The following is a 27,607-nucleotide window of genomic DNA, read 5'->3' on the forward strand; positions in this document are numbered from 1 at the left end:
TCCCTTATTCAACCTGTCTCCATGCGATGGATCTTTGGACCCAGCGGAACCCCAGACTTGATTTAACCTGTCTCAGTGCGGTGGACATTAGGTCCTGTGGTAGAGATTTGAATCCGCAGTGTTTCTGTTCACGAAAATAATCACGATCATGATTGAAAATAAAATGGAAATAATAAAACGATCGGAAAGAGGTGAAATGCCATCGGTCATTGGAAAAGCGTTAGGCTACGTCGGTCAACGATTGGAACAATTTTAAAGGATAAAGTGAGAAAGGCCCTGCCCTGAGGAAAGCCACAATTATTACTAAGCAACACAGTGGTTTAATTATTGGGTTTTGAGGTTTTGAGTTTTTGATCCTCCACATCAACCCGCCACAGAGAGCGCACTCGAACTCGGTCTGTCACTAGCTCGCACTCGGGAACGGTTCTCGAGCCCGGCGCTGAGACATGTTCTTAAGTGTTTTATATGCATAGAAAAGTAAAATATATACTATATTCTAAGCCAAACGTTTCACTAACTGGCGCTTTATAATACCGGATGTACCTGTTCTGGCTTACTTAGTCAGAGAACTTCTGATTTTTTTCGATCCCAATCCACAATAACCCACGCACATCCTCCCATATACTTTAAATCATCTCTAGATTACTTATAATACCTAATACAATGTAAATGTTATGTAAAATAGTTGTTATACTGCATTGTTTAGGGAATAATGACAAGAAAAAAAGTTTGTACATGCTTGAACAACAAGTGCTGGAAGAGCACTTCTGGGTTTTTGCGATTGATTGAATTTGCAGATGCGGAATTCGCGGATAAGGAGGTCCGACTGTATATGGATTTCAGTAAGGCATTAGATAAGCCTCTCCATACCAGGCTCCTTCAAAAAGTATGGAGGCATAGGATCAAAGGAGACCTTGCTTTGTGGATCCAGAATTTGCTTGCCCACAGAAAGTAAAGGATGCTTGTCAATGGTTCATACTCTGCAAGGAGGTCAGTAACCAGTGGTGTTCCACAGGGACCTGTTCTGGGACACCTCCTCTTTGTGATTTTTAGAAATGACCTGGATGAGGAAATAGAAGGGTGGGTTAGTAAATATGCTAATGACACAAAGGTTGGGGGTGTTGTGGAAAGTCTGGAGGGTTGTCAGAGGTTACAGCAGAACATCGATAGGATGCAGAACTGGGCTGAGAAGTGGCTGATAGAGTTCAATCTAGGTAAGTGTGAAGTAGCTCATTTTGGTCAGTCAAATCTGAAGACAGAATATAATATAAATGGTAAGTGTCTTGGCACTGTGGAGGATCAGAGAGATCTTGGGGTTGGTGTCCATAGGACATTCAAAGCTGCTGTGCAGGTTGACAGTGTTGTTAAGGCGGCATATGGTGTGTTGGCATTCATCAACTGTGGGACTGAGTTCAAGAGCTGTGAGGGATTGTTACAGCTATACAAGACCCTGGTCAGACCCCACTTGGAGTACTGTGTTCAGTTCTGGTCACCTCACTACAGCAAGGATGTGGAAACTATAGAAAGGGTGCAGAGGAGATTTGCAAGAATGTTGCCTGGATTGGGAAGCATGCCTTATGAGAATAGGTTGAGTGAACTTGGCCTTCTCTCCTTGTAGTGATGAAGCATGAGAAGTAACCTGATACAGGTGTGTAAGATGATGAGAGGCACTGATCATGTGGCTAGCCAGAGGCTTTTTCCCCAGGGCTGAGGTGGCTAACATGAAGGGGCATACTTTTAATATGCTTGGAGATAGGTACCAAGGAGAGGGGGTAAGATTTTCCACACAGGGAGTGGTGGGAGCATGGAATGGGCTGCTGGTGATGGTGGTGAAGGCGGATACAAAACAGTTTCTTAAGAGCCTCTTAGATAGGTACATGGAGCTTAGAAAACTAGAGGGCTATGCCATAGGGAGATTCTAGGCAGGTTCTAGTGCAGATTACATGGTTGGCACCCTGAAAGGCCTGTAATGTGGTGTAGATTTCTTTGTTTTATGTATCAGTATTACAGTGGAGTAAAGGGAATTGAGAGAGAAGTTGACCAGAACTGACTGGAAAAGAACACTGGCAGGGATGATGGCAGAGCAGCAATGGTTGGACCTTCTGGAAGTAATTCAGAAGGCACAGGGATATATACATCCCAAAGAGGAAGAAGTATTCTAAAGGTAAGATGACGCAACCGTGGTCAACAAGGGAAGTCAAAGCCAACATAAAAGCCAAAGTAACGGCATATGATCGAGCAAAAAATTAGTGGGAAGTTAGAGTGGGAAGCTTTTTAAAAAACCAACATAAGGCAACTTAAAAAGTCACTAAAGTAAAGATGGAATATAAAAGTAAGCTAGCCAATAATATTACAGAGAATACTAAAAGATTTTTTTAAATAGATAATGTGTAAACGGGAGGTGAGAGTGGATTTTGGACGGCTAGAAAAGAAAGCTGGAGAGGTAGTAATGGGGGACAAGGAAATGGCAGATGAACTGAATAAGTATTTTGCATCAGTTTTCACTGTGGAAGGCACTAGCAGTTGGGTGGAAGCTCCGGGTATCGGAGTCATGAGGTGTGGGAAATTACCATACTAGAGAGGTTTTTGAAAATCTGAGAGCTCTGAAGGTAGTTCAATCACCTGGACCAGACGGTGTACACCCCAGGGTTCTGAAAGAAATGGCTGAAGAGATCATGGAGGCATTAGTAATGATCTTTCAAGAATCTCTAGATTCTGGAATGGTTCTAGAAGACTGGAAAATTGCAAATGTTACTCCACTCAATTCAAAATTCAGTTCAATTCACTCTTCAAGGAGGGAGAGAGAGGAAGAAAGGAATCTTTAGGCCAGTTAGTCTGACGTCAGTGGTTGGGAAGATGTTGGAGTCGATTATTAAGGATGAGGTCTCAGGATACTCAGAGACACATGATAAATTCGGCCGTAGTCAACATGGTTTCCTCACGGAAAATCTTACCTGACATCTGTTAAAATTCTTTGATGAAATAAGCAGGATAGATAAAAGAGAACTCAGTTGATGTTGTATACTTGGATTTTCAGAAGGCCTTTGACAAGGTGTCACACATGAAGCAAAGAGTGAGAATAAAAGGAGCCTTTTCTGGTTGGCTGCCAGTGGTGTTCCATAGGGGTCTGTGTTGGGACTGATTCTTTATGTTGTATGTCAATGATTTCGATAACGGAATTGATGGGTTTTGTTGCAAAGTTTGCAGATAAGATAGGTGGATGGGCAGGTTGTTTCGAGGAAATAGAGAGATTACAGAATGACAGATTTGGAGAATGGGCAAAGAAATGGCAAGTGGAATACAATGGCAGGTGGAAGTGTATGGTCATGCAGAGTCCCTGTAGAGAATTTCCTAAAGGTTAATTTGCAGGTCGTCTATGATGAGGAAAGCAAATGCAATGTTCGCATTCATTTCAGGAGGACTAGAATAAAAAAAAGCAAGAATGTAATGCTGAGATTTTATAAAGCACTGGTGAGGCCTCACTTGGAGTATTGTGAGCAGTTTTGGGCCCGTCATCTTAGAAAAGATATGCTGAAACTGGAGAGGGTTCAAAAGAGATTCACAAAAATGATTTCAGGTTTGAATGGCTTGCCACATGAAGAGCATTTGATGGCTCTGGGCCTCTGGAATTCAGAGGAATGAGGGGTGACCTAATTCAAACCTACTGAATGGTGAATGGGCTTGATAGAGTGGATGTAGAGAGGATGATTCCTATGGTGGGAGAGTCTAAGACCAGAGGACACACCCTCAGAATAGAGGGGTGTTGTTTTAGAATGGAAAGGAGGAGGATTTTCTTTATAGCAAGGGGTGAATCTATGGAATTCTTCACATTAGGCAGCCATGGAGGCCAAGTCTTTATGTATATTTAAAGCAGAAGTTGATGGATTCTTGATTGGTCAGGGCATGAAGGGATGTTGGGAGAAGGCAGGAGATTGGAGCTGAGGGGAAAATTGGATCAGCCATGATGAAATGGTGGAGCAGACTTGATGCGCCAAATGGCCTAATTCTGCTCCTATATCTTATGGTCTTATAGAACAAAGATACTATAAACAGACTCACATTGAGTAGGTAAGGTCTTCCAAACTAGTGACATGGAAATCAAAAATAATATCTACAGTACTGCATTTGCTATATGAATAAGGCATGGAACAACTTCAACACTAAAAATCACCAAGATGCACAGGGATGAAAATCTCTTCACAAGTTTAAAAGCAAACAACTGCAGATGCTGGAAATCAGATAGAGCAGAAAATACTCCGTTGTTTTTATTTAAAATGTTTAAAGTCATGGGAATGTAAACTTCCATATTTATAATATGGATTCAATAGTCAATTGGAATAAGATTTAAATTCCTAAGTCTACCAGTGAAACAAGCCACAATATCTGTAGCAGGAAATTATTACTATATTCAATAGAAAACATTCAACATCTGTGTTTTCTATTAGGCAGCATACAGCTGAGCCATTATGAGTAATGAATTTTTAGTAGATCCATTCTGTTCAGCCTTCTTCATGAAATTATGTAATCTGGCATTGAAATAGTAGAAAACATTGCTTGTAGGAGCTTTGGGGAATTACGTAATGTGCTGACCCACCCTCCAGATGGAAAACTGCATGAAAATAAATAGTTTTCAGAGGGCCAACACAAGGGAAGTCAGAAAAGTTTAAATATACAGGATTGTTCTCAAGCTATTTCAAAAGAATGTTTAGAAATTCATGGCTTCAAATGTTAGTTAGCCCTCACTAACAACATGCTCTAGGTAGAATTTACAAATCTATGGTAAACACAAACACTTAGCTATCGCCAGCAGTATTTCAAATCATTCCAATTTACTAAACAGTACTTTTATAATCTTGCTACAAGAGAGAATACCTTTATATCAAACCACATTCTGCTTGAAGAATTCACACAACATCTGAATATTACAAAGGTGGACACTCTTGTATTTCTAATGCACATGGATATGCTGAACTCTGTTACAGCATTTTCAGTCATACTGAATACTTGACAGAAATATCAAATACATAAACAGTAGATTTAGATGTAAGTGACTAGCAGCTAATGTTATGGATACATACATACTACAGAAATAATCACAAGCCTCTGGTTCCCATGAACCCAAATTATTATTGTTTTTGTGAATGTTTAACATTGTAGCATTAATAATGGGAGCTATTCACAATATTTTGAGTGCAGCTGTGTCCTGAGAACTCAATTTCAGGCTTTGTCCTTCTACAGAAACATGCATAAGGCATGGATTGTTTTATCTGAAGTGGCATTTATAGCCAATGCTAGGAAAAAATAATGTTTCTGAATCACCATGGAGACCCTGAAATAAAGCTTTTCCAAAAAGAACAAGATCTGGTGGAAATATTTAGTACCAATAATCAACATAAAATGATAATATAAATGAGCAAATTCAACCACAACTTGCTGCAATTTTACTGTGCAAAATCAAGTTTGGAAGCAAGCAAGCGATTCAAACAGGAAATATTCAAGTCTAAATTCTGGAAATCTCCAAAACCGATAAGGTTTCAGAAATTGGAACCATAATAAAAATGATCAAAATATTCTTATTTTAAATTCATTCATAGGGTGCAAACAACATTGGGAGAGCCAGAAGTTAATGTTTATAACCAATTGTTCTCAAGGTGGGGCGATGTCTTCAGGAAATGCTAGAGCTCTTCCATTGATGGTCCCTCCACAAGCTATTTGGTAGTTTCTTGATGACAACCTTGTGACAATGAAAGATGTTACGTGACCTAAAAGCGTTTAGCATTTTTATGTACCTGCTGCTTTTCTTTCTATTGAAATGAGTTTGCTGAAGGTCCTGTTGAAGAAGATGTGTTAAAACACCTTAGGGACATTTTGTAGGCAGCATTTACTGTAGATGACAAACAGAATATCAGAACAGGAGTGAGAAAAGGCAAGAATATTCAAACAAAGGTGAGCATTTTTATTGGGCAATGGATACTTCATTAAGATTGGGATCTGACCTGGGCTATGTGCAGGCTGGATACATTTTGGATAAAATACCTATTTTAGAACAATGAAGAGAGTTCATCAAAGTTATAAAAATTTGGAAGTAACAGAGTGCTATAAATGATTCAACAGCATGTTAAGTCAATTTTGTAACCCTTCAAGTGTCTGAGATTTCTGGGGCACAACATGCTTCTATAAACCTTGCTTATCTACAGCAAAAGCATTAAAAGTAGCTGGAGGAATTTAAACAACTTTAAGTGTATCATGTGTAATGCACTGTAAGGTTTTACTGCTAATGTAATGGTTTCTCTGTAGCAGCAATGTTCGAGTTATGACTAGAGATAATAGGGCTTCCGAACGTGGGGCTTTCCAATGAGAGGGATATTGTTCTTTCTTGTGCGTCTGGGAGCAGGGATTTCACGGTCTTTTGCCAGGGAGAGATGAGGACAGAAGATGCGAACGGACAGAGTCGGTAGACTGCTGAACGGAGTGAACTTGGACTAAGGGGGTCGATGGGAAACCAATGGACTGAACTATGAGCTCCAACATTGCACATTAATCCGTTTCATGAGAATGGGCCCTTTTCTTCTTTTTGTTTCTTTACTAACCATATAGTTAAATTAAGAATTATAAAGCTAAATCGTTTAATCGCATATTGTGTACTTTTTGTTATCTGATGTACTGATTGTACTGATTTGTAACAGGGACACATTGTGCAGCATCCACCCAAACAAGATTTCTTAAGTTTGGCTGGGCCAAGGGTTGTCTTCCTCTAGATTAAGCTGCTAGCCGAACTGAGAGTTACACAAGTTTCAAAACAAAATTTTTGCAGCATGAAACATTTTTGAAGTACACACCTTTTTGACACAAACCAAGGAGGTTTTCTGAAGTATAAAACCAAGCTCTAGTTAGATTGTAAACGTACTAAGTCTTGCCAGGGTGTTGCTTCCGATATTTAACTCAATAACTGGAGTACCAAACCATAGATTACCCAAAACTAAAACAGAACGTATTAGAATTGAATAGATCAGGCTTGCATTGACGAGTCAATACTTCAGTTCAGAACTGGAAAAGTGAGAAAACAAGCAAGTAATAAATCGCAGCAAAGGGGAAAGTGTAGAGGCTCTGATAAGACTGCAGACAAAGGTTGTCATGAAGCCATTATAACCACTGCAAAGAAAATTTTCAAATGAAATACCCAAAACATCCATGAGGAGCAAAAAACCCAATTACCTAAAATTGCTCATATTGAATACAGAGTCCTATACTGGGCATATTAGGGCTTACGAGAGTTGAAATTGAAATATCTTACTCTCACCTACACTGTTCAAAGATGGCAAACCTTAAGCTTGAAAACCAGCACCTGATCTTCCTGTATGCATGCTGTGACCCTCAGGACACTCATGGAATTCAATAATTTCAAATAACCTTCCTTCATTGCAGGATATTTCAGATTCAATTTGTTCTTTTACGCGTTTTCTATTCTGTCTTAAACTACTTAAACTTAAAGCAATGGTCAGCTTTACAACTCAGGCATTTTCTCTATTCTCTCTCCACCACAATTTTTGGAACTTAAAACAAGTCTGCTCTTTCAAATATGATGGGTCAGCAACTTTCTTTCTCCAAGGATATTGCTGATCTACTCAATTCTTCCAACAAATGGTGAAGCAGGCCCAATGGGCCAAATGACCTATTATGGTTTTCTGTTTCTGCTTCTAAAATATCAGGTTAACTTGATAAGCAGACAAAGCGCTCTTTCCCACACCATTAATAAGACAATGCTGCCCATGGATAATAAATATAGATATTATTCTTGTGCAAGAGACTGATACCTGGTATGATTTACTCCTTCACAACTTAAACCTACTTTCAGAACTGAGAAACATGTTTCTTACTCTAAGATGGTATTTAACACTTACAGATCTCAGTAGAAACAAGTAATAAATTGCACAGCTAATACAAATATTTGTCAAATATTAAAACACATTAAAGCCTTAATCATCACTCTCCAAGATTGATAAGGAAACCAATATTAAAAGCCATAAGCTAATTTAATTTATTTACATGTTCACCTGGACAACGATCCTGCCAATGAAAGTACTGTTCAGAACATTTTTATAGGTGCCTTTAATGAAGTTCTCAGCAAATGAGGATGTGGCATTGGGTGTAACTGCTAGGATGCTGCTGCTGAAACCAATTATTCTGCCACAGCTTAGTTTCATTTTTACTTCCAGCAAGTGTACACATTACAAGTGCTTCTGAAGCCAGAAGCTTTGGGAAGCCACTCCATACACTTACAGTAACAGATAATTAAAACTGATATTCCTGTATCAGCCGAGTTTATTGTTCACCAGACAGTGCTAAGGATTAAAAAGGTACAATTCACGCATACACTTGATGCAAATTGTAGCAAATACAATGGAAGATACAAGATATTGGCCTGGAATTTGCTGCATATCTGAAGTCTTACTATATTGGGAATGAAATTTGATCAAAATTTTAGCTAGAAGAAATTTCTGGCCACTTTAAACTTTTTAGATGAAAATATAATACTGAAAGCTGTGTTTTTATTTAGAAAATGTCTGTTTTCATTGATTCTAAGATTCAGTGCAAAATTGATTCTACATGTGTAAATTTTGGCAAAAACATGGCGTATCAAATTTGGATTTTTCACATACCTATGTTTAAAGGCCTGGTATGAGTATGTGATGTTACCTTCACAAATTGATCTTAAGACTACAAAAAGAATACTGATCTATTCAGATAGATATTACACCCAGTAACTTACTTACCAATTCTATAGACAAACAATAAATTCAACAAACACAACTATTGAAATCATACAAAGTGGCCACCCAGCACCTTTATTCCTGGGTGGCAATGGCCAACAGCAGAGGACACCCATTTAAGAGGAGGGAAGATGTCAAAGGTGGGTGCTTTTACATAGTGCCTAGAAGGTGCTTTCTAAAATCATTTTTTATTGCTAATTTTTAAGAGCTATTTTATTTGGTGCTAGTAATTCTAAATCCTGTTGTATGTCAGAAACTATTACTTACTGTGGTTTTTGATCTAGGACTGCAATCACCTGACTGAGATTCTTCAGGGACATTGACCTTCATATAAGTGTTTGGAGTATTCAGCCACCTCGTCTTTTCACGTTGTTGTTTCTGTGCCAGGAATTTGAGGGGAGAACGTGGCAGAGCATCATTTTCAAAGGAAAATGCTGTGACAGTTGCAGGTATCTCCACCTCACTCTTGTGCCTTAGCTTCTCTCTCAGAATTGGGTGTCTGTAGGTGTAGCCAGTTCTGTAGCCCTATAGAGAGAAAAATAAATGCAAAATGTAAGCATTTTATTCTGGTACATATAAAATTACATGTGATTCTTTGAACTATGCAAAAGACAACCAAAACCCACTTTTATTTTTATGCCATAGACAAATAGCTGAAGACAATTTTGACATAAACACACCCACTTACTGAATTTATTAGCAGAATATTTTTCTTTTGTTTTGGGTCCACAGGTATTGCAATAATTCTTTCCTCAAGGAATTTTATTGATTATAAAATCAAACAAAAAGAAATAAAATATGCAAAAACATGAATTAGACTCAATATATGTTATAAATGGTGCTTTGAATGCCAATGACTACATTTAGAAGCTGCACAGATTTTTCTCACACTAAGCCATAGAACCATAGAACATTATAGCACAGAAACAGGCCTTTTGGCCCTTCTTGTCTATGCCGAACCATTTTTCTGCCTAGTCCCACTGACCTGCACCTGGACCATATCCCTCCATCCATGTACCTGTCTAAGTTTTTCTTAAATGTTAAAAGTGAGCCCGCACTTACCACTTCATCTGGCAGCTCATTCCACACTCCCACCACTCTTTGTGTAAAGAAGCCGCCCCCCCCACCAATGTTCCCTTCACCCATGTCCTCTGGTTTTTTTCTCCCCAAGCCTCAGTGGAGAAAGCCTGCTTGCATTCACTCTATCTATACCCATCATAATTTTATATACCACTATCAAGTCTCCCCTCATTCTTCTATGCTCCAGGGAATAAATTCCTAACCTATTCAACCTTTCTCTGTAACTCAGTTTCTCAAGTCCTGGCAACATCCTTGTAAACCTTCTCTGCACTCTTTCAACCTTATCAATATCCTTCCTGTAATTCGGTGACCAAAACTGCACACAATACTCCAAATTCGGCTTCATCAATGCCTTATACAACCTCACCATAACATTCCAACTCTTATACTCAATTCTTTGATTCTTGTAGGCATTCTAGAAACTCCCTCTTGAAATTCAACACCAAGCTGATTTTTCCAGTCTACTTGCATATTGAACTCCCATCAGGGTCTTTTTACCCTTGTAGTTCCTTAGTTCTATCCACAATAATTCAGCACCTTCTAACCCTATGTCACCTCCAATGATTAGATTTAAATTTTTTTTTTAAACAAAAGAGCAATGCCAGCCCCTCAGTTTTCCTGCCCTTTCGATCTAAGGTGTACCCTTGGACATTAAGATCCCAGCTATAATCTTCTTTCAGCCATGATTCGGTTATGCCTACTACATTACACAAGCCAATCCGTAACTGTGCTACACGTTCACCTACCTTATTCATTTAATGATAACACCTTTAGTCCTGTATTCACCCCAATGAATTTTGTCTATCTTTTACACTGCAACTCATCCTGTTGTCCGCAATTTTGCCCTATCAACGGCCTCTCCTCAATACACATTGCCTCTGTTCGCAAACCACTTATCTCATCTTCAGCACTATCACTGCTGTTCCCATCCCCCTGCCATATTAGTTTCACCTTCAATCGTCTTTTTAATTGTTTGTAATGATAGCTTATCACAATTTACTTCAGAAAAGGTGTCATTAATAATGTTTTAGTTGAATTTTCATTTTTTGAACTACCAGAAAGCTGTTGTTCACTTTTGAGTAGTGCTATCTTAAAGGCATCTTAAAGTAAAGTCATCTATGTATATGATTTGGATGAGAGAATCAAATATAACCTCAGGTGAGTAGTGGTGTACCACTGGAGTCAGTATTGGGAATACATCTTTTCACATTATATGTCAATGGCTTGTGTTACAGAATTGATGCATTTGTGGAGAAGTTTGCAGATGATACAAAGACAGGTGGAGGGGAGGTAATGTTGAGGAAGCAGTGAGTCTGCAGATGGACTTGTACAGATTGGGGGAATGGGCAAAGTAGTGACAGATGGAATGTAGTGTAGGTCAGGCATTTTGGTAGAAGGAATAAAGGCATAGATTATTTTCTAAATGGGGAGAAAATTCAAAACGAGGTGCAAAAAGTACTAGGAAATTCTGCACAAAGACTCCCAAAAGTTAACTTGCAGGTTGGGTCAGTGGTAAGGCGGCAAATGCAAGGTTCGCATTCATTTCAATAGGATTAGAATATAAGACCAAGGATATAACACTGATTCTTTATTAAGGCACCGGTGAGGCCTCACTTGGAGTAATGAGAGTGGTTTTCGGCTCCTTGTCAAAGAAAGGATGTGCTGATATTGAAGAGGGTTCAAAGGAGGTTCAGAGGAATGATTTCAGGAATGAAAAGGTTAATGTATGAGGAGTGCTTGATAGCGCTGGACCTGTACGCACTGGAGTAAGAGGGTAAGAATAAGAGGGGAATCTCACTGAAACACTGAATGGTGAAAAGCCTATATAGAGTGGATGTAGAGGATGTTTCCTATAATGGCTGAGTTTAGGTTCAGAGGACAGAGTCTTAGATTAGAGGGACGTCTACTGAGAACAGAGATTAGGAGGAATTCCTTCAGCCAGAGGGTGGCAAATCTTTGGAATTTATTTCCCAGGACAGTTATGGAGGCCAAGTCATTGAGTATATTCAAAATGGAAGTTGACAGGTTCTTGATTCATCAGAACATCAAAGGTTACAGGCAGAAGGCAAGAGAATGGGATTGAGAAGGATATTAAGTCAGCCATGATGGAAAGGCAGCACAGATTTGATGGGTCAGTGGCCCAATTCTGCTCCTATGTCTTATGAAGCTGGAGTTGCATGTACTCAGGATCATTTGGGAGACTGAAGATATTGTAGGTGAGACTTCTGAAGAGGTGGTACAGGCTTCAAATGCCAGAAAGGTGACCTCCAAGAGAGGTAAGGGGATTAGGAAGTCAGTGAGGGCTCCCCCATAGCCATTCCCCTCAACAAGTGTACCTCTTTGGATATTGCTGCTGGGCTGGGATGACCCATTGGGGAATGACAGCAAAAGCCAGGTTGCTGGTGGCATGGTTGCCAGCTCTGAGACTTGACAAGGGAAGGATAAAGTCAGGTAGTGTGCTTGTTATAGGGAATTCTATAGTTAGGGGGAGACACGAGGATGGTGTGTTGCTTCCTGGGTGCTAGGGTCCAGGATGTATCAGAATGGTTGCAGGATATTCTCAAGGAGGGTGAACAGCCAGAGGTTGAGGTGCATATTGGCACCAATGACAAATGAAGAAACAGGAAGAGGTCCCATCAGTGAGTATATGGAGTGAGGAAACAGGCTGAAGAGAAGGACCTCCAAGGTAGTAATGGTGTGATAGCATGGATGAATGTGGCTGAGAAGATGGTGCAGGGGACAGGATTTCAAGTTCTTAGATCATTGGAACTTTTTCCTGCAGAAGGGGTGACATGTGCAACAGGGACGGGTTGCACCTGAACTGGAGGTAAACCAATATCCTGGCTGGTCGATTTGCTGATGCTACCCAGTAAAGTTTATACTAGTTTTGCAGGGGACTAGGAACTGGAGCACCGGGTCAGTAAGGGAAGGATCAGACTGGAAGGTAGATGTTAGGGAAAGTATTGAAAGGCAAAAAAAAACAAGTACGGTGGAATGGATCATTTGAAGTGTGTACATTTTAATGCTAGGAGAATTATGGGTAAAAGTGATGAATTTGGAGCATGGATCAGTACATGAAACTATGATATTGTGGCCACTACTGAAGCTTGGTTGACAGTAAGGCAGGAATGAGTGATTAATTTACTAGGTTTTTTGAAGCTTTAGAAAAGATAGAGGAGATGGTAAAAGAGGGGGTGGAGTTGCACTACTAATCAGGGACAATATCACAACTGCACTCAGGGGAGACATAATGGAGGGTTCAGACACTGAGTCCATTTGGGTGGAACTCAGGAATAGGAAGGGTGCAATCACACTGATGGGATTGTATGACAGACCTTCCAATAGGCACAGGGGCATTGAGGAACAGATATGTAATCAGATAAAGGAAGTGTGTAAAAAATGGTAGGCTTGTTGTCATTTCAACTTCCCTAATATAGTGCAAGGGGTTTAGATGGGAAAAATTTGTTAAGTGCATCCAGAAGGGTTTCTTAAATCAATATGTGGATGGTTCAATGAGAAGGGGCTGTACTAGACCTGGTATTGGGTAATGAGCCTGGCCCGGTGACTGACCTTTCAGTGGGTGAGCAGTTAGGAACACTGACCACAGTTCCTTAACTTTCAGGGTAGCTATAGATAAAGATAGGTATGCATAAAATTGGAGTAGGGCTAATTATGAGGGTATTAGGCAGGAACTAAGCGTTAACTGGGAACACCTTTTCTCTGGCAAGTTCACATCAGACACGTGGAGGGCATCTGAATATCAATTGCACAGAGTAGAGGAATGGGATGTTCCTGTTCGAAGGACAGGGATGGAAAGATAAGAGAACCTTGAATGTCCAGAAAGGTGATGAATTTAGCCAAGAAAAGGAAAAATATGTAAAGCTTTAGAAGTTAGGAACAAATGAAGCACAAGAAGCCAGAAAACCAGGAAAGCCAGGAGGGCCATGAAAAGCCCTTAGCAAGGAGGATTAGGGCAAATCCCAAGGCATTCTATACATACATCAAGAGCAAGAGTATAACTAGGGAGAGGGTAGGACCACTCAAGGATAAAGGGGAGAATATTTACTTGGATGCGGAGAATGTGAGTGAGGTACTTAATGACGGTTTTGCTTTAGTATTTACCAAAGAAAAGGATATGGAGGACCAGGAGATCAGTGCTGAGTGTATAAATAATTAGGGTGTTTAGAGGTCAAGGAGGAGGAAGTGTTGGTTCTCCTAATGAGGGCCTGGTGGGATTTACCCCAGGTTATTGAAGGAGGCAAGAGACAAGATTGCTGGGGCCTTGACCAGTATCTCCACATCCTCTCTAGGCACAGGCGAGGTCCTGGATGACTGGCTAATGTTGTACCTCTATTTAAGAATGGAACACCAGAAAATCCTGGAAACTATAGATCAGTGAGTCTCACATCAGTTGTATAGAAACAGTTGGAGAAAATTCTTTAGGCATAGGATATATGAGCATTTGGAAACCCATTGCCTAATTAGGGAGAGCCAGCACGGCTTTGTGCGTGGCAGGTTGTGCCTTACCAACTTGGAGTTTTTTGATAAGGTGGTGAGGAGAGGGCAGTGGATCTAGTCTACATAGATTTTAATAAAGTGTTTGACAAAGTCCTTTATGGGAGAACTAATCCAGAAGATTAAGATGCATGGGTTTCACAGTGAATTGGCTTGATGGAATCCGAACTAGCATGTGTATAGAAGACAAAGGGTAGTTGTTGAAGGAACTTACTTGAGCTAGAGATTTGTAATTAGTTGTGTTGTGCAGGACCTGTGCTGGGTCCTCTGTTGTTTGCAATGTATATAAGTGACCTGGATGAAAATGAAAATGGGTGGGTTAGTAAGTTTGTGGATGATACTAAAATTGGTAGAGTTGTGCATAGTGTAGAAGACTGGCAAAGAATACAGTGTGATATAGATCAATTGCAGATATGGGCAGAGAAATGGCAGATAGAGTTAACAAAAACGTGAGGTGTTTTTGCTTGGTAATGCAAGGAAACAGTACACTGTTAAAGGCCAAATTCTTAACAGTGTTGCTCTGCAGAGAGATCTGTGGATCCAAATTCATATTTCCTTGAAAGTGGCCACACAGGTCAATAAGGTGAGTAAGGCGGCTTATGGAATGCTTGCTTTTATTAGATGTGGCATTGAGTTCGAAAGTCAAGAGGTTTTATTGCAATTTATAAAATTTTGGTTAGGCCACATCTGGGGTATTGCGTACAGGTCTGGTCACCCACGAAGGAAGGATGTTGAGGCTTTGGAGAGGGTGCAGATAACGTTTACAAGGACGCGGCTAGGTTCAGAGTGCATGGATAAACTTGGATTGTTTTTACCTGCAGCACCAGAGGCTGAGGGAAGATCTGATATAGGTTTATAAGATTGTGACAGCCATAGATAGAGTAGACGGTGTATCTGTTTCCCAGAGTTGAAATGTCTAATACTAGATGGAATGCATTGAAGGTGAGAGTTACTCAGAGTGGTGGATGCCTGGAATGCGCTGTCTGGTATGGTGGTAGAGACAAATACATGAAAGACTTTTCAGAGACATTTAGATAGGCACATGGATGCGGGGAAGATGGAAGATGGGTGTTTTTAGTTGGTTTGGCACAACATTGTGGGCTGAAGGATCTGTTCCTGTGCTGTACTTCTCTATGTTCTGTGGAATTAAGGTTTCATTTAAGTGATCGGGGCACAAAGAACTTACAAAGAAATACAGACAAGAGGGCAAATACAAAGTACAAAGCAGAAAAATACGAAGGCATAATTCAGTGGGGAAAACAAATGCTGGGTAGTTTTCATTTAATTGGGGGATTGGGAATTTTGATATTCAAAAGGTACCTGCGAATTCAACAGACAAAAGACACTACAAGTTAATAAGCAGACAGTTAAGGTAAGTGGCACAATTAAGTTTAATGCAAGAAAATTTGAGAACAAGAGGCCTTCTTTTCTAAATAATGAATATACTTGCTGTTGAGGGAGTAAAGCAAATATTCACCAAATTGTTTCTAAGAAGTTGGGTCAGCCATATGGGGAAAGGCAGAGACTCCCAGCCTATTTTTCCTGTTTCTAATTCCGTACCACTGAAATGTGTAAAATTCTCAAGGAGTTGATAAGCACATCAGGATCTTGAAAATGTACGTACCAGATTGTCCAACATTCTCATCATAGCTTCAAATTCTTGTTCTCCCACTCTCCACTTTTGTGTGTTTCCCATGTTGACTCCTTCAAAATCCACCTTGTGTGTGTAATGTTTGAACTTTTCCAGATCCAGAAGCAGTAAGTTATCCACTCCACCTGCACTTGCCAAGGCCCTTACCTTCAATAGAAACCACTTGGTTAGAAGTACACTTCCAGTTATTAAATATATATTTGACCAACAGAACAATACTTGAAAGGAAGTCTCAAATAAAAAAGCAGATAATTAAAGCATAATGAATGTAACTTTATGGATAATTTGCTATCAAATATCACTTCAGTCAAATTAGAAAATCATTACACATCTGTTCAAATTAACAGTATTATAAAACAATAAACTTACTGGAAACTACTAGAATGGAAAATTAGAAGCTATTCTTATTGGTAGAATAGTGTTGCTGTTAAGACCAGCACTCATTACCCATCCATAGGATGGCAATCTGCCACCTTGGACTGCAGCAATCAGTATGACACTGGTGCTGCTGTACATGTCTCATCTCCAGACCCATCCAGCTTTTAATAGTCTGCAAGGCATATGACAGAGTACTGTTACAGCATTCACCACTTATCTGGGTAAGTGCAGGTCCAACAGGTGCATAGCATTGGTTCAGAGGTATGACACTCATTTTTATGAAGATGGTAGGTTACTTGACTGGTCTAAATTGGAATGCTATCCCACAGATGCTAATCCATGGACTCATGGGAAGGACTTCACATGGTTGAACAGACTGCCACATCTATAACTGGTTCCATATTGATGCACAATGGCCTCTCAGGTTTTACGCTTGCATTTTAATATATGTAGCTATTTTGTTACTACTGAAAGCACTACCTGAAAATTTGAGAGCTGTGGATCCGAATTTGCATGCAATTCCGTCTGCGTAAAGATGACATATTGCTTTCCCTTAAGTGAACCAAACAGCTTCTATGGTAATCTGATAATTACATACTTGGATATGCTTCTCTTTTAAAAGTACACATTCACTAACTAAATCTAAATTGCATCATGCTGGGAACTGAAGTCTGATATCTACACAGTTGATCTCAAAGGCCATCAGATATAGGAGCAGAATTAGGCCATTTGACATATTGACTCTGCTCCACCATTTCTGGATTATGGCTGTTCCATTTCCTTCTCGGCACTCATCTCCTGCCTTCTCCCTGAAACCCTTCATTAATTTAGAATTTATCAACCACTGTCTTAAATATATCCAATAACTTGGCCTCCACAGCCACCTGTGGCAACAAATTCCACAGATTCACTACTCTGGCTGAAGAAATTCCTCATCTCTGTTCTAAATGTACATTCCTCTATTCTGAGGCTGTGTCCTCTGGTCGTTTCCAACATAGGAAACATCCTCTCCATATCCATTCTATCAAGGCCTTTTCAACATCCGATAGCTTTTGATGACATTACCTCCACCCCACCATTCTTCTGAATTCCAGTGAGTACAGCCCCAGAACCAAACACTCATTATGTGATGTCTTTCAATCCCAGAATCATTCTCGTGAACCTGCTTTGAACCCACTCCAGAGTCAGCTTACAATATTCCAAGTGAGGCCTCACCAGTGCTTTATGAAGCCTCAACATTACATCCTCTCTTTTATATTCTAGTCCTCTTGAAATTAATGCTAACATTACATTTGCTTTCCTCACTGACTCAACCTACAAACGAACCTTTAGGGAATCCTGCACAATGGCTCCCAAGTCCCTTTGCACCTCAGAGTTTTGAATTTTCTCATTATTTAGAAAATAGTCTATGCTTTTATTTCTTTTACCTAAGTGCATGAGCATACACTTCACAACACTATATTCCATCTGCCATTTCTTTGTGCCCATTTTCCTAATCTGTCTAAGTCTTTCTGTAGCCCCTCTGCTTCCTCAGCACTACCTGTCCCTCCACCTAGCTTAGTACTATCCATAAATTTGGCCATAAAATCATCAACTCCATCATCCAAATCATGGACATATAACACAAGAAGAACTCCGACCCCTGTGGAACACCACTGATCACTGGCAGCCAACTAGAAAGGGCTCCTCCTCCCAATCAGCCAATGCTCTATCCATGCAAGTAGGTTTCCTGTAATAACACAAGGTCTTGTTAAGCAGACTCGTGTGGCTTCTTGTCAAAGACCTTCTGAAAATCTAAGTGCACATTATCCACTGATTCCCCTTTTGTCTATCCTGCTTGTTATTTCTTCAAAGAATTCCAACAGATTTGTCAGCCAAGATTTTCTCTTGAGGAAACCATGCTGACTACAGCCTATTTTATCATGTGCCTCCTAGTACCCTGAAACCACATCTTTATAACAATCGACTCCAACATTTTCCCAAACACTGAGGTCAAACCAATAGGCCTATGTGTTTTCTTTTGCCTCTCTTCCTTCTTGAAGAGTGGAATGACATTTGCAATTTTGCAGTCCTCTGGAGCCATGCCAGAATTCATTGATTCTTGAAAGATCATTATTGATGATCTTTCGGTTAAGATGGCACTACAAAACATATGCAACAACTTCCTGGTAGTCAAAAAGCTAAAAAATCCGCCTAAATAAAAAAACACTAAAAATACATTTTCTGAGGTAAATAGTGTTAAATTATTGCTGTAAACAGTAAAGAGGCAAGCGATGATGAAGTTTGGGCGTTGAATTGACGCATATGGAGTTCTGATGCCTGTACAGCGAGGTTCGATCGCTCTGGGCGCCTTAAGACGTTAGGGCCTTGCAGAGGAGATTTGATTTTGATTCTCATACAACTGGTCCAGGTGCAAGGCTGGATTGCTCTGGGCACCGAGCTGATTTAAAGAGCTTCAGAACAGCTTTCGGTTGGGTGACAAAATCTGGGCTTGGAGCAGTGTGGTCTAGGTCCAGGCCCCAGCGGACACACCTTGTGCAAGGTACAATGCGCTGTTTAGACAATTTAAATGCTGGCCTAGGTTGGATGCAAGAGTCGATTTCACTATGCAGGGCACCGGTGCCTTTCGCTATTGGGTCAATTTAAACTCTGGTCCAGATAGACTGAAAAGACAGCATGTCAGTAGGGATGACAGCTGATTCCACTCATTCTCAGCAATGGTCATCTCCATTTCACTGAGGCCATGAAGAATGCCCCGGCTGCAGTGCTCCGTTCCGTGCCCGTTAATACGATGAACTGATAAGCAAGATTTTGGGCCTACTCCAGGGTTCAGATCTGAGGTCTCCATTTTGGTTTGGAATGCTGTTGTCAATTGTTTTCAGAATTTGTTTTTTTTCCCCCTTTCTCTTGCGCATTGAGTGATGGCCTTTTATTTTTTTTCTTTAAATTGGGTTTCTTGCTTTGTGGCTAATTGTGAGCAAACGAATTTCCAGTTGTGTAATTATTGCATTTTTTGATAATAAATGTACCTGAAAACTAATGCCTCCACTATCTCTTCTACCACCTTTGTCAGAACCCTGGGGTGTAGACCACCTGGTTCAGGCGACATCTACTTTCAGTCCTTTCAGGTTCCCAAGCACCTTCTTAGTAATGGTAACTTCACATACTTTTGACCTCAGACACGCTCAAATTTCTGGCACACTGCCATTTCCTTGTCTCCCATTACTAACTGTCCACTCTTGCCTTTTACACTTTATATATTTGACGAAATTTTTGTATTCTCTTTAATATTACTGGCTAGCTTACCATTGCAATCCACCTGTCCCTTCTTTTATAACTTTTTTTTAAAGTTGCCTTTTGTTTGTTTTTAGAAAGCTTCCCAATCCCCTAGTTTTTGCTCCATTATATGCCTTCTCTTTGGCTGTTTATGTTGGCTTTGACTTCTCATGTCAGCCATGATTCTGTCATCCTGCCTTTAGAATACTTCTTTGGGATGTATCTATCCTGTGCCTTCCGATTGTTCCCAGAAATTCTTGTCATTGCTGCTCTCCCAACATCCCTGCTTTTTGGCCAGCCCCTCTCTTATACCTCTGTAAATCCCTTTACTGCACTGAAATACTGATGCATCTGATTTTAACTCTCAAACTGCAGGGTGCATTCTATCATACTATGATCACTGACACCCCACCCCCCCAAGGGGTCCCTTACCCTAATTTCAGTTCATTGCACAACACACAATCCAGAATAGCTGATCCCCTAGTGGCCTCAACCATGAGATGCTCTGAAAAGCCATCCCGTAGGCATTTTACAAATTTTCCCTCTTAGAATCCAGTACCAACCTCATATTCCCCAATCTACCTGCATATTGAAATTCCCCATGACTATTGTAATATTGCCCTTTTGGCATACATTTTCTATCTGTTTTTATTTGTAGACCACATTTTTACTAGTGTTTGGAAGTTTAAATACAACTTCCATCAGGGTCCTTTTACCCTTGCAGTTTCTTGACTCTAAACGACAAAGATTCTACACTTTCCGATCCTGTGTCACCTCTTTCGAATGATTTGATTTCATTTTTTACCAAAAGAGACACTCCACCCACTTGGCCTACCTGCCTGTCCTTTTGGTACTATGTGAATCCTTGTACGTTAAGCTCCCAGCTACAGTATAATCTTCTTTCAGCCATAATTCAGTGATGCCCACATCAAACTTCCCAATCTGTAACTGTGCTACAAGTTCATCACCTTAGTCCAAGCTTCTGCTTGAGTTAATTAACAAACGGCTTGTGGAATATAGTCAAGTTAATACAATAAACTTCACTGATTTAGTAATTATTCAATTAATACTATACAAGAGCCAAACATTGTTATTAAAACAGAATAATTCTCTTTATAATCACTTAATGGAGATAGGCTATTCTACCGCCCTCACACAGTTTGTGTACAAAGCTAGGCAGGGAGTTAAACATCTTTCCAAAATATCTGAGCAAGAAACTTTCTTCGGTTTTTAATGCAAAAACTTTATGAAACTGCAAAAAGTAAAACAGATTTAATACAGAATTGTTGTGCAACTGAATGTACCAATATTATTGATTATTCTTACAATCAGCGTTGAACAAGGCAATCCACACATGCAATATTTTATACCTTTGCCGTGGATAGAACAAATTCATGGCATAACAATAGCTTGGTAGTGATGCACAATTAACAATATACTTCCTTCAAAGTACAGCTGTTAAACATTTACCTATGTTAAGAAAACTTAAGGCTTACAAGATTATTGCTGTTTCAATGGAAATTTAAAAAAAGTGGACAGAGATTGGTATCTTTCTACCAGGTTTGCTCCAAGTTGAAATCCAAATTAACTTGCACGGGAAATAATATAAACAAATAGCTTATGAGAAGGATGTCATGTTTGTACAAAACGTGCTGCATACAGATGAACAGTGGTTCTAGACAGAATGCTCCCTATCTGACATTCATGATGTCAAACTTAACTACTAAAAGTTAAATGATGATTTCATTAAGTCTTTGGCAAAAGAAGAACAGTCTCAGTCTTTAACCTTTCTCACTGAAAATGTTGTCCTTGATAGCATTCTTCCTGATGAGCAGATCGGTGACACGGTGCTCACCCAGAATGACAACTGGGTGAGGTACCTCTGAAGTGAGCTGTGCTCTCTTACGACGACCTCCAATTCACTGTCACCCCTCAGAATTAAGTAAGGGACAGAGTCCACTGAAGTATCTTTGGATTGGAAGAGGTTCCTGCTTTGTGATGCACTGCACATCCTCTGCAAAAACATGTCCTAGAACAAGGATTCTAACCTTTTCCCAATACAGTTGCTCTGTGTTGAGAGGTTGCTTAAAAATGGGCCAATCACTGCTAAGGCTGTCTTTGACTACTCCTACGATCTTCTCTTTCATGTAGATACTACTCTCACAGGGTCTGAATGCCCATCCTCCTGGACATTAGGTTTAAGTGCGCTGACAGTGAGCTGATGAGCACCAGGGAGGCAAACTTCACCCACCCACTGTGACTCACCGAGGTCCAGTCATTGGCCATAATGTGCATCGTGCTGACTACTGTGCTGTCCACATACCTTATGTGCATGGACACATTGCCTCTGCTAAGCAACACAAGTACCTTAACAAAAGAGTTGGAGGTTGGAGGGAGGGAAAATTATGTCAGCTATGTCCTGAAGTGAACAGCTTCAGCAGTTGCAATTTCATCCCCACTGTTGGGTCACAGTCTATGAGAGTTGGCAGGTGTCAGCATACCTCCCCCTCCTATCGACTCCATGACAAATCTATCAGCTCTGCTACCGCTAACTTCTGATGTTCCCAGAGCACATCTTTAGAATGTATGGGAAATAGCTACAGATGAAGGATGCTCAATTGGTTCCCACCGTGCTCTGCTGCAGGTATGCTGCAAGGTGCTGCCCTGAATTTACAGCTGTATCTGGGTCTACTTCTTCTGAAGTGTCAATAGTTCTTGGCTCAGTTTCCTGGAGGCCAATGGTGTTTGCTGCACTGAGACTCCATCTGTACACTGAAATATATTGTTACTGCTTCTCCAGTTCCCCTTGCTACTCTCATCGGACTCTCCACATGAGTCTTGTCCACATTTGGATTGACTCTGCCTCAGGGCTTCTCTGTCCAGGCTCAGCATCTCATTCAAACCACTGTCGAAAGGTGATTTATCTTCACAGCTGGGACAGCAAGACAGGGCTGAGCAGTTAGTCTGCAGTTGAAAGGTGAGCTAATAATGCACTTGGTGCACTGCTCGGCCCTGGTCTGCTCTTGAATGGTGAGCGCGTGTTTGCAGATGGGTTGACTTCGGGCGCTTCTTTACTTTGTACCTTAGGTGAGGGTTCATCTTTCTTCAGCGTTGAATCTGAATATTTTTCAATTAGTATTTCAGCTTTTATTCTTGCTGCTTCAGCTTTGGCACAGGCTTGTGTTTTACAGCTATGCTAAGTGTGGTTTTGCTGGAACATCGTGAAGATGCAATTGAGGTGCCACATTCTGACCTGACTTGCAGGGCTTGGTGATCAACATTGTTGGGTCGGAAGCTGACATTGTGGCGTACAGCATTTAGATGCATGACAATGCCTTCTGAAGAGGAATTATCTTTTCGCTCTATTGCTAGGTAGGAAGTTAAACATCTTCAAAAAAAACACCTGAGCCAGAAGCTTGCTTCAGGGTTTTTAATGAGAAAGCATTGTGAAAAGATAATGTTGTTTCAAGGACAAAAAAATGGAATGGAGGGTGATCCACACCTTTCTAGTGCTTGTTCCAAGTCAAAATTCAAATTAATCAATGCAGGAAATTATGAAAAAAGCAGTTTATGAACAGGAAGTGATGTTTGTACAAAATTAACTGTATACAAAGCGAACAGCTCTTCTAGAGGCAGAGCAGTTATAGCTGTGATACTTATGAATAATTTCTAGGAGTGAGATGAATTTGAAGGGCAATTTCTTCTGGCCAAAGTTTTATTGTAATATAATTAATGATTTGCATAAAACCCTTAATACACACTCCAAATTTTGAAACACATGAATCATTCTCAAGTATCATTTCATAACTGATAGTTTAATCTGGCATCAGGGGAGATCCTTGCTTATGAAAGGTAATCCTTTGACCATTGATAGTAGTGAGGTGCTGGTGAGGTGAGGTGAGCACATGCAGTTTCAGTACATGAAGGTTTACATGTACATGCATACTTCTTATCAGGACATTCAGTTTACAGCACCACTCACACCACAAAGGAATGAAGACTTTGATTTTACTCTATTTGTTTTCCAAGTATCAAAGTTGGAAAAAGCAATTCAACATTTCAGCATGTAAACAAATAATTCTATTCCCTTGAAATATAAAACAATAAAGGATTCCACCTGCAATATACTCACTGAAGAGTGAGTACAGAGAGCTTGGTAGGAAGTTAAAAAGCAGGACCTCAATGGTGGTAATCTCAGGATTGCTACCTGTGCCACGTGCCAGTGAGGGTAAGAATAGGATGCTCTGGAGGATGAGCATGTGGCTGAGGAATTCGTGTAGGGGGCAGCGTTTCAGATTTCAGAATCATTGGGACCTCTTCTGGGGCAGGTGGGACCTGTACAAGAGAAATAGGTTACACCTGAACTGCAAGGGATTAATATCCTTGCAGGGAAGTTTGTTAGTGCTGTTGGGGAGGGTTTAAACTAGATTTGCAGGGGGATGGGAACCAGAGTGCCAGAGCAGATAATGGAGCGGGGGTGAAAATAAATGATGTTAAAAGTTCATGCAAAGTCACAAATAGAAGGGTTGTGTGTGATGGTAATAATCTTCTGAGGTGTCTATTTCAATGCGAGGAGCATTGTGGGGAAGGCTGACAAGCCGAGGGCGTGGATTGACAAATGGAATTATGACATTGTAACCATTAGTAAAACTTGGATACAGGAGGGGCAGGACTGGCAGCTTAATGTTCCAGGGTTCTGATGTTTCAGACGTGATAGAGGCAGAGGAATGAAGGGTGGACGTGTGGCATTGCTAGTCAGGGAAAATGTTACAGCAGTGCTCAGACAGGACAGATTAGAGGGCTTGTCTACCGAGGCTATATGGGTGGAGCTGAGAAACAGAAAAGGTATGACTACATTAATGGGGGTGTATCATAGACCAGCCAATAGTCAGTGAGAATTGGAGGAGCAAATCTGCAGAGAGATAGCAGACAACTGCAGGAAACATAAAGTTGTAATAGTAGGGGATTTTAATTTTCCACATATTGTTTGGGACTCCCATACTGTTAATGGTCTAGGTGGGTTAGAGTTTGTAAAATGTGTTCAGGGAAGTTTTCTTAATCAATATATAGAGGTATCAACTCCAGAGTATGCAATATTAGATCTTCTAGTAGGAAACGAGATAGGACAGGTGACGGAAGTGTGTGTAGAGGAACACTTTGGTTCCAGTGATCATAACTCCATTAGTTTCAACTTGATCATGGATAAAGATAAAAAAGGCCAAATTTGAAGAAATAAGAAAGGATCTAAAAAGTGTGGATTGGGACAGGTTGTTCTCAGGCAAGGATGTGATTGGTTAAGTGGGAGGCCTTCAAAGGAGTATGTTCCTGTCAGGATTAAAGGCAAAGTGAATAAGAATAAGGAACCTTGGTTCTCTAGGAATATTAGAACTCTGATAAAGACAGAGATGTATGATATGTACAGGCAACAAGGAGCAAATAAGGTGCTTGAGGAGTATGAAAAGTGCAAAAAAATACTTAAAGAAATCAGGAGGGCTACAAGAAGACATGAGGTTGCTTTGGCAGTCAAGGTGAAAGATAATCCTAAGAGCTTCTACAGGTATATTAAGAGCAAAAGGATAGTAAGGGATAAAATTGGTCCTCTTGAAGATCAGAGTGGTTGGCTACATATGGAACCAAAATAAATGGGGGAGATCTTAAATGGGTTTTCTGTGTCTGTATTTACTAAGGAAACTGGCATGGAGTCAATGGAAATAAGGCGAACAAGTAGTGAGGTCATGGAACCTATACAGATTGAAGAGGAGGAGGTGCTTGCTGTCTTGAGGCAAATCAGAGTAGATAAATCTCCAAGACCTGACAGGGTATTCCCTCGGACCTTGAAGGAGACTAGTGTTGAAATTGCAGGGGCCCTGGCAGATATATTTAAAATGTCGGTATCTGCGGGTGAGGTGCCGGAGGATTGGAGGATAGCTCATGTTGTTCCGTTGTTTAAAAAAGGCTCTAAAAGTAATCTGGGAAATTATAGATCTGCAAGTTTGATGTCGGTAGTAAGTAAATTATTGGAAGGAGTACTAAGAGATAGGATTTACAAGTACTTGGATAGACAGGGACTTATTAGGGAGAGTCAACATGGCTTTGTGTGTGATAGGTCATGTTTAACAAATCTATTAGAGCTTTTTGAGGAGGTTAGCAGGAAAGTAGATGGAGGGAAGGCAGTGGATGTTGTCAACATGGACTTCAGTAAGGCCTTCAACAAGGTCTCACATGGGAGGTTAGTTAGGAAGATTCAGTCGTTAGGTATACATGGTGAGGAAGTAAATTGGATTAGACATTGACTCAATTGGAGAAGCCAGAGAGTGGTAGAGGAGGATTGCTTCTTTGAGTGGAGGACTGTGACTAGTGGTGTGCCACAGGGATCAGTGCTGGGTCCATTGTTATTTGTCATTTACATAAATGATCTGGATGATAATGTGGTAAAGTGGATCAGCAAATTTGCTGATGATACCAAGATTGGAGGTGTAGTGGACAGTGAGGAAGGTATTCGGCTTGCAGAGGGATTTGGACCAGCTGGAAAAATGGGCTGACAAATGGCAGATAGAGTTTAATATAGACAAGTGTGAGGTATTGCACTTTGGAAGGACAAACCAAGGTAGAACATAGAAGGTAAATGGTAGGATACTGAGGAGTGCAGTAGAACAGAGGGATCTGGGAGTACAGATACAAAATTCCCTAAAAGTGGCGTCAGAGGTAGATAGGGTCGTAAAGAGAGCTTTTGGTACATTGGCCTTTATAAATCAAAGTATTGAGTATAAGAGTTGGAATGTTATGGTGAGGTTCTATAAGGCATTGGTGAAGCCGAATTTGGATTATTGTGTGCAGTTTTGGTCACCAAATTACAGGAAGGATATTAATAAAGTTGAAAGAGTGCAGAGAAGGTTTACAAGGATGTTGCCGGGACTTGAGAAACTGAGTTACAGAGAAAGGTTGAATAGGTTAGGAATTTATTCCCAGGAGCCTAAAAAAATGAAGGGGAGATTTGACAGAGGTATATAAAATTATGATATATAAAATTATAGATAGAGTGAATGCAAGCAGGCTTTTTCCACTGAGGCTAGGGGAGAAAAAAAAAACCCAGAGGACACAGCTTAAGGTGAAGGGGGAAAGTTTAAAGGGAACATGGGGGGGGGGGGGTTTCTTCACACAGAGAGTGGTGGGAGTGTGGAATGAGCTGCCAGATGAAGTGGTAAATGCGGGCTCACTTTTAATATTTAAGAAAAACTTGGACAGGTATTAGGGGTGTATGGAGGGATATTGGCCAGATGCAGGTCAGTGGGTCTAGGCAGAAAAATGGTTCAGCACAGCCAAGAAGGGCCAAAAGGCCTGTTTCTGTGCTGTAATGTTCTATGGTTTCCTTATCCACATCATCTGATGAACCCTCTGTTTTTGTATCTCCAATGACTCCTTTCTTTTTGGCCTTCCATTCATCTAGCTGGGCTTTGGTCTTTGTATCTACTTTTACAAACAGCTTTTTGTCTCCCACTTGAAGTTTATGCAATAACCTTAATGTATGCAGAATAGATTCTGGTTTTTTTATACTCATAAAAAACAAATGTGTGCAACCTCCCTGAAGCTCCTTGAACTCTCTTCCAGCTTAAAAGCAACCCACATTTTGCAAGTAACTACCTGATTAACATATGAGGAGCTTTCTCAGATACATTACCTACAAGAACTGCCAAAGTCAGGCCACTGCGTTTGTTACTTCCACACCTCCTCTGGGCAGCATGGCCCTTCTTTGGTTCAATATGCTTTCCAACCAGAGGCACAGAAGTCGACACCAAAACCTGTTTGTCCTCTGCTGGGCAATGGTTCATGGTGTTCGACAAAGAGACAGTTGTGGCATCATTCAATACCTTTCTTAATTCACTTTCAGTTGGCTTCATTACAGGGAACATGGCATGATATGGTGGATGAATCTCCA

At 40.4% G+C, this 27,607-nt stretch overlaps 1 protein-coding gene across 3 annotated transcripts in view; it reads right to left on the reverse strand.

Moving 5' to 3' along the window:
- The window catches only part of add3a (adducin 3 (gamma) a), a 217,506-nt gene that overhangs the window by 19,915 nt on the left and 169,984 nt on the right, over window positions 1-27,607 (reverse strand). For all 3 annotated transcript variants that reach the window (XM_073026856.1, XM_073026857.1, XM_073026855.1), the window contains exons 9-10: window positions 15,991-16,164; window positions 9,039-9,296 (exon numbers count right to left, since the gene is read on the reverse strand). In XM_073026856.1, coding sequence (XP_072882957.1) covers window positions 9,039-9,296; window positions 15,991-16,164 — 432 coding nt within the window. The remainder of the gene's footprint in view (window positions 1-9,038; window positions 9,297-15,990; window positions 16,165-27,607) is intronic.

This window comes from Hemitrygon akajei, chromosome 23 (assembly GCF_048418815.1).
Source record: "Hemitrygon akajei chromosome 23, sHemAka1.3, whole genome shotgun sequence".
Classification (NCBI taxonomy): Eukaryota; Metazoa; Chordata; class Chondrichthyes; order Myliobatiformes; family Dasyatidae; genus Hemitrygon; species Hemitrygon akajei.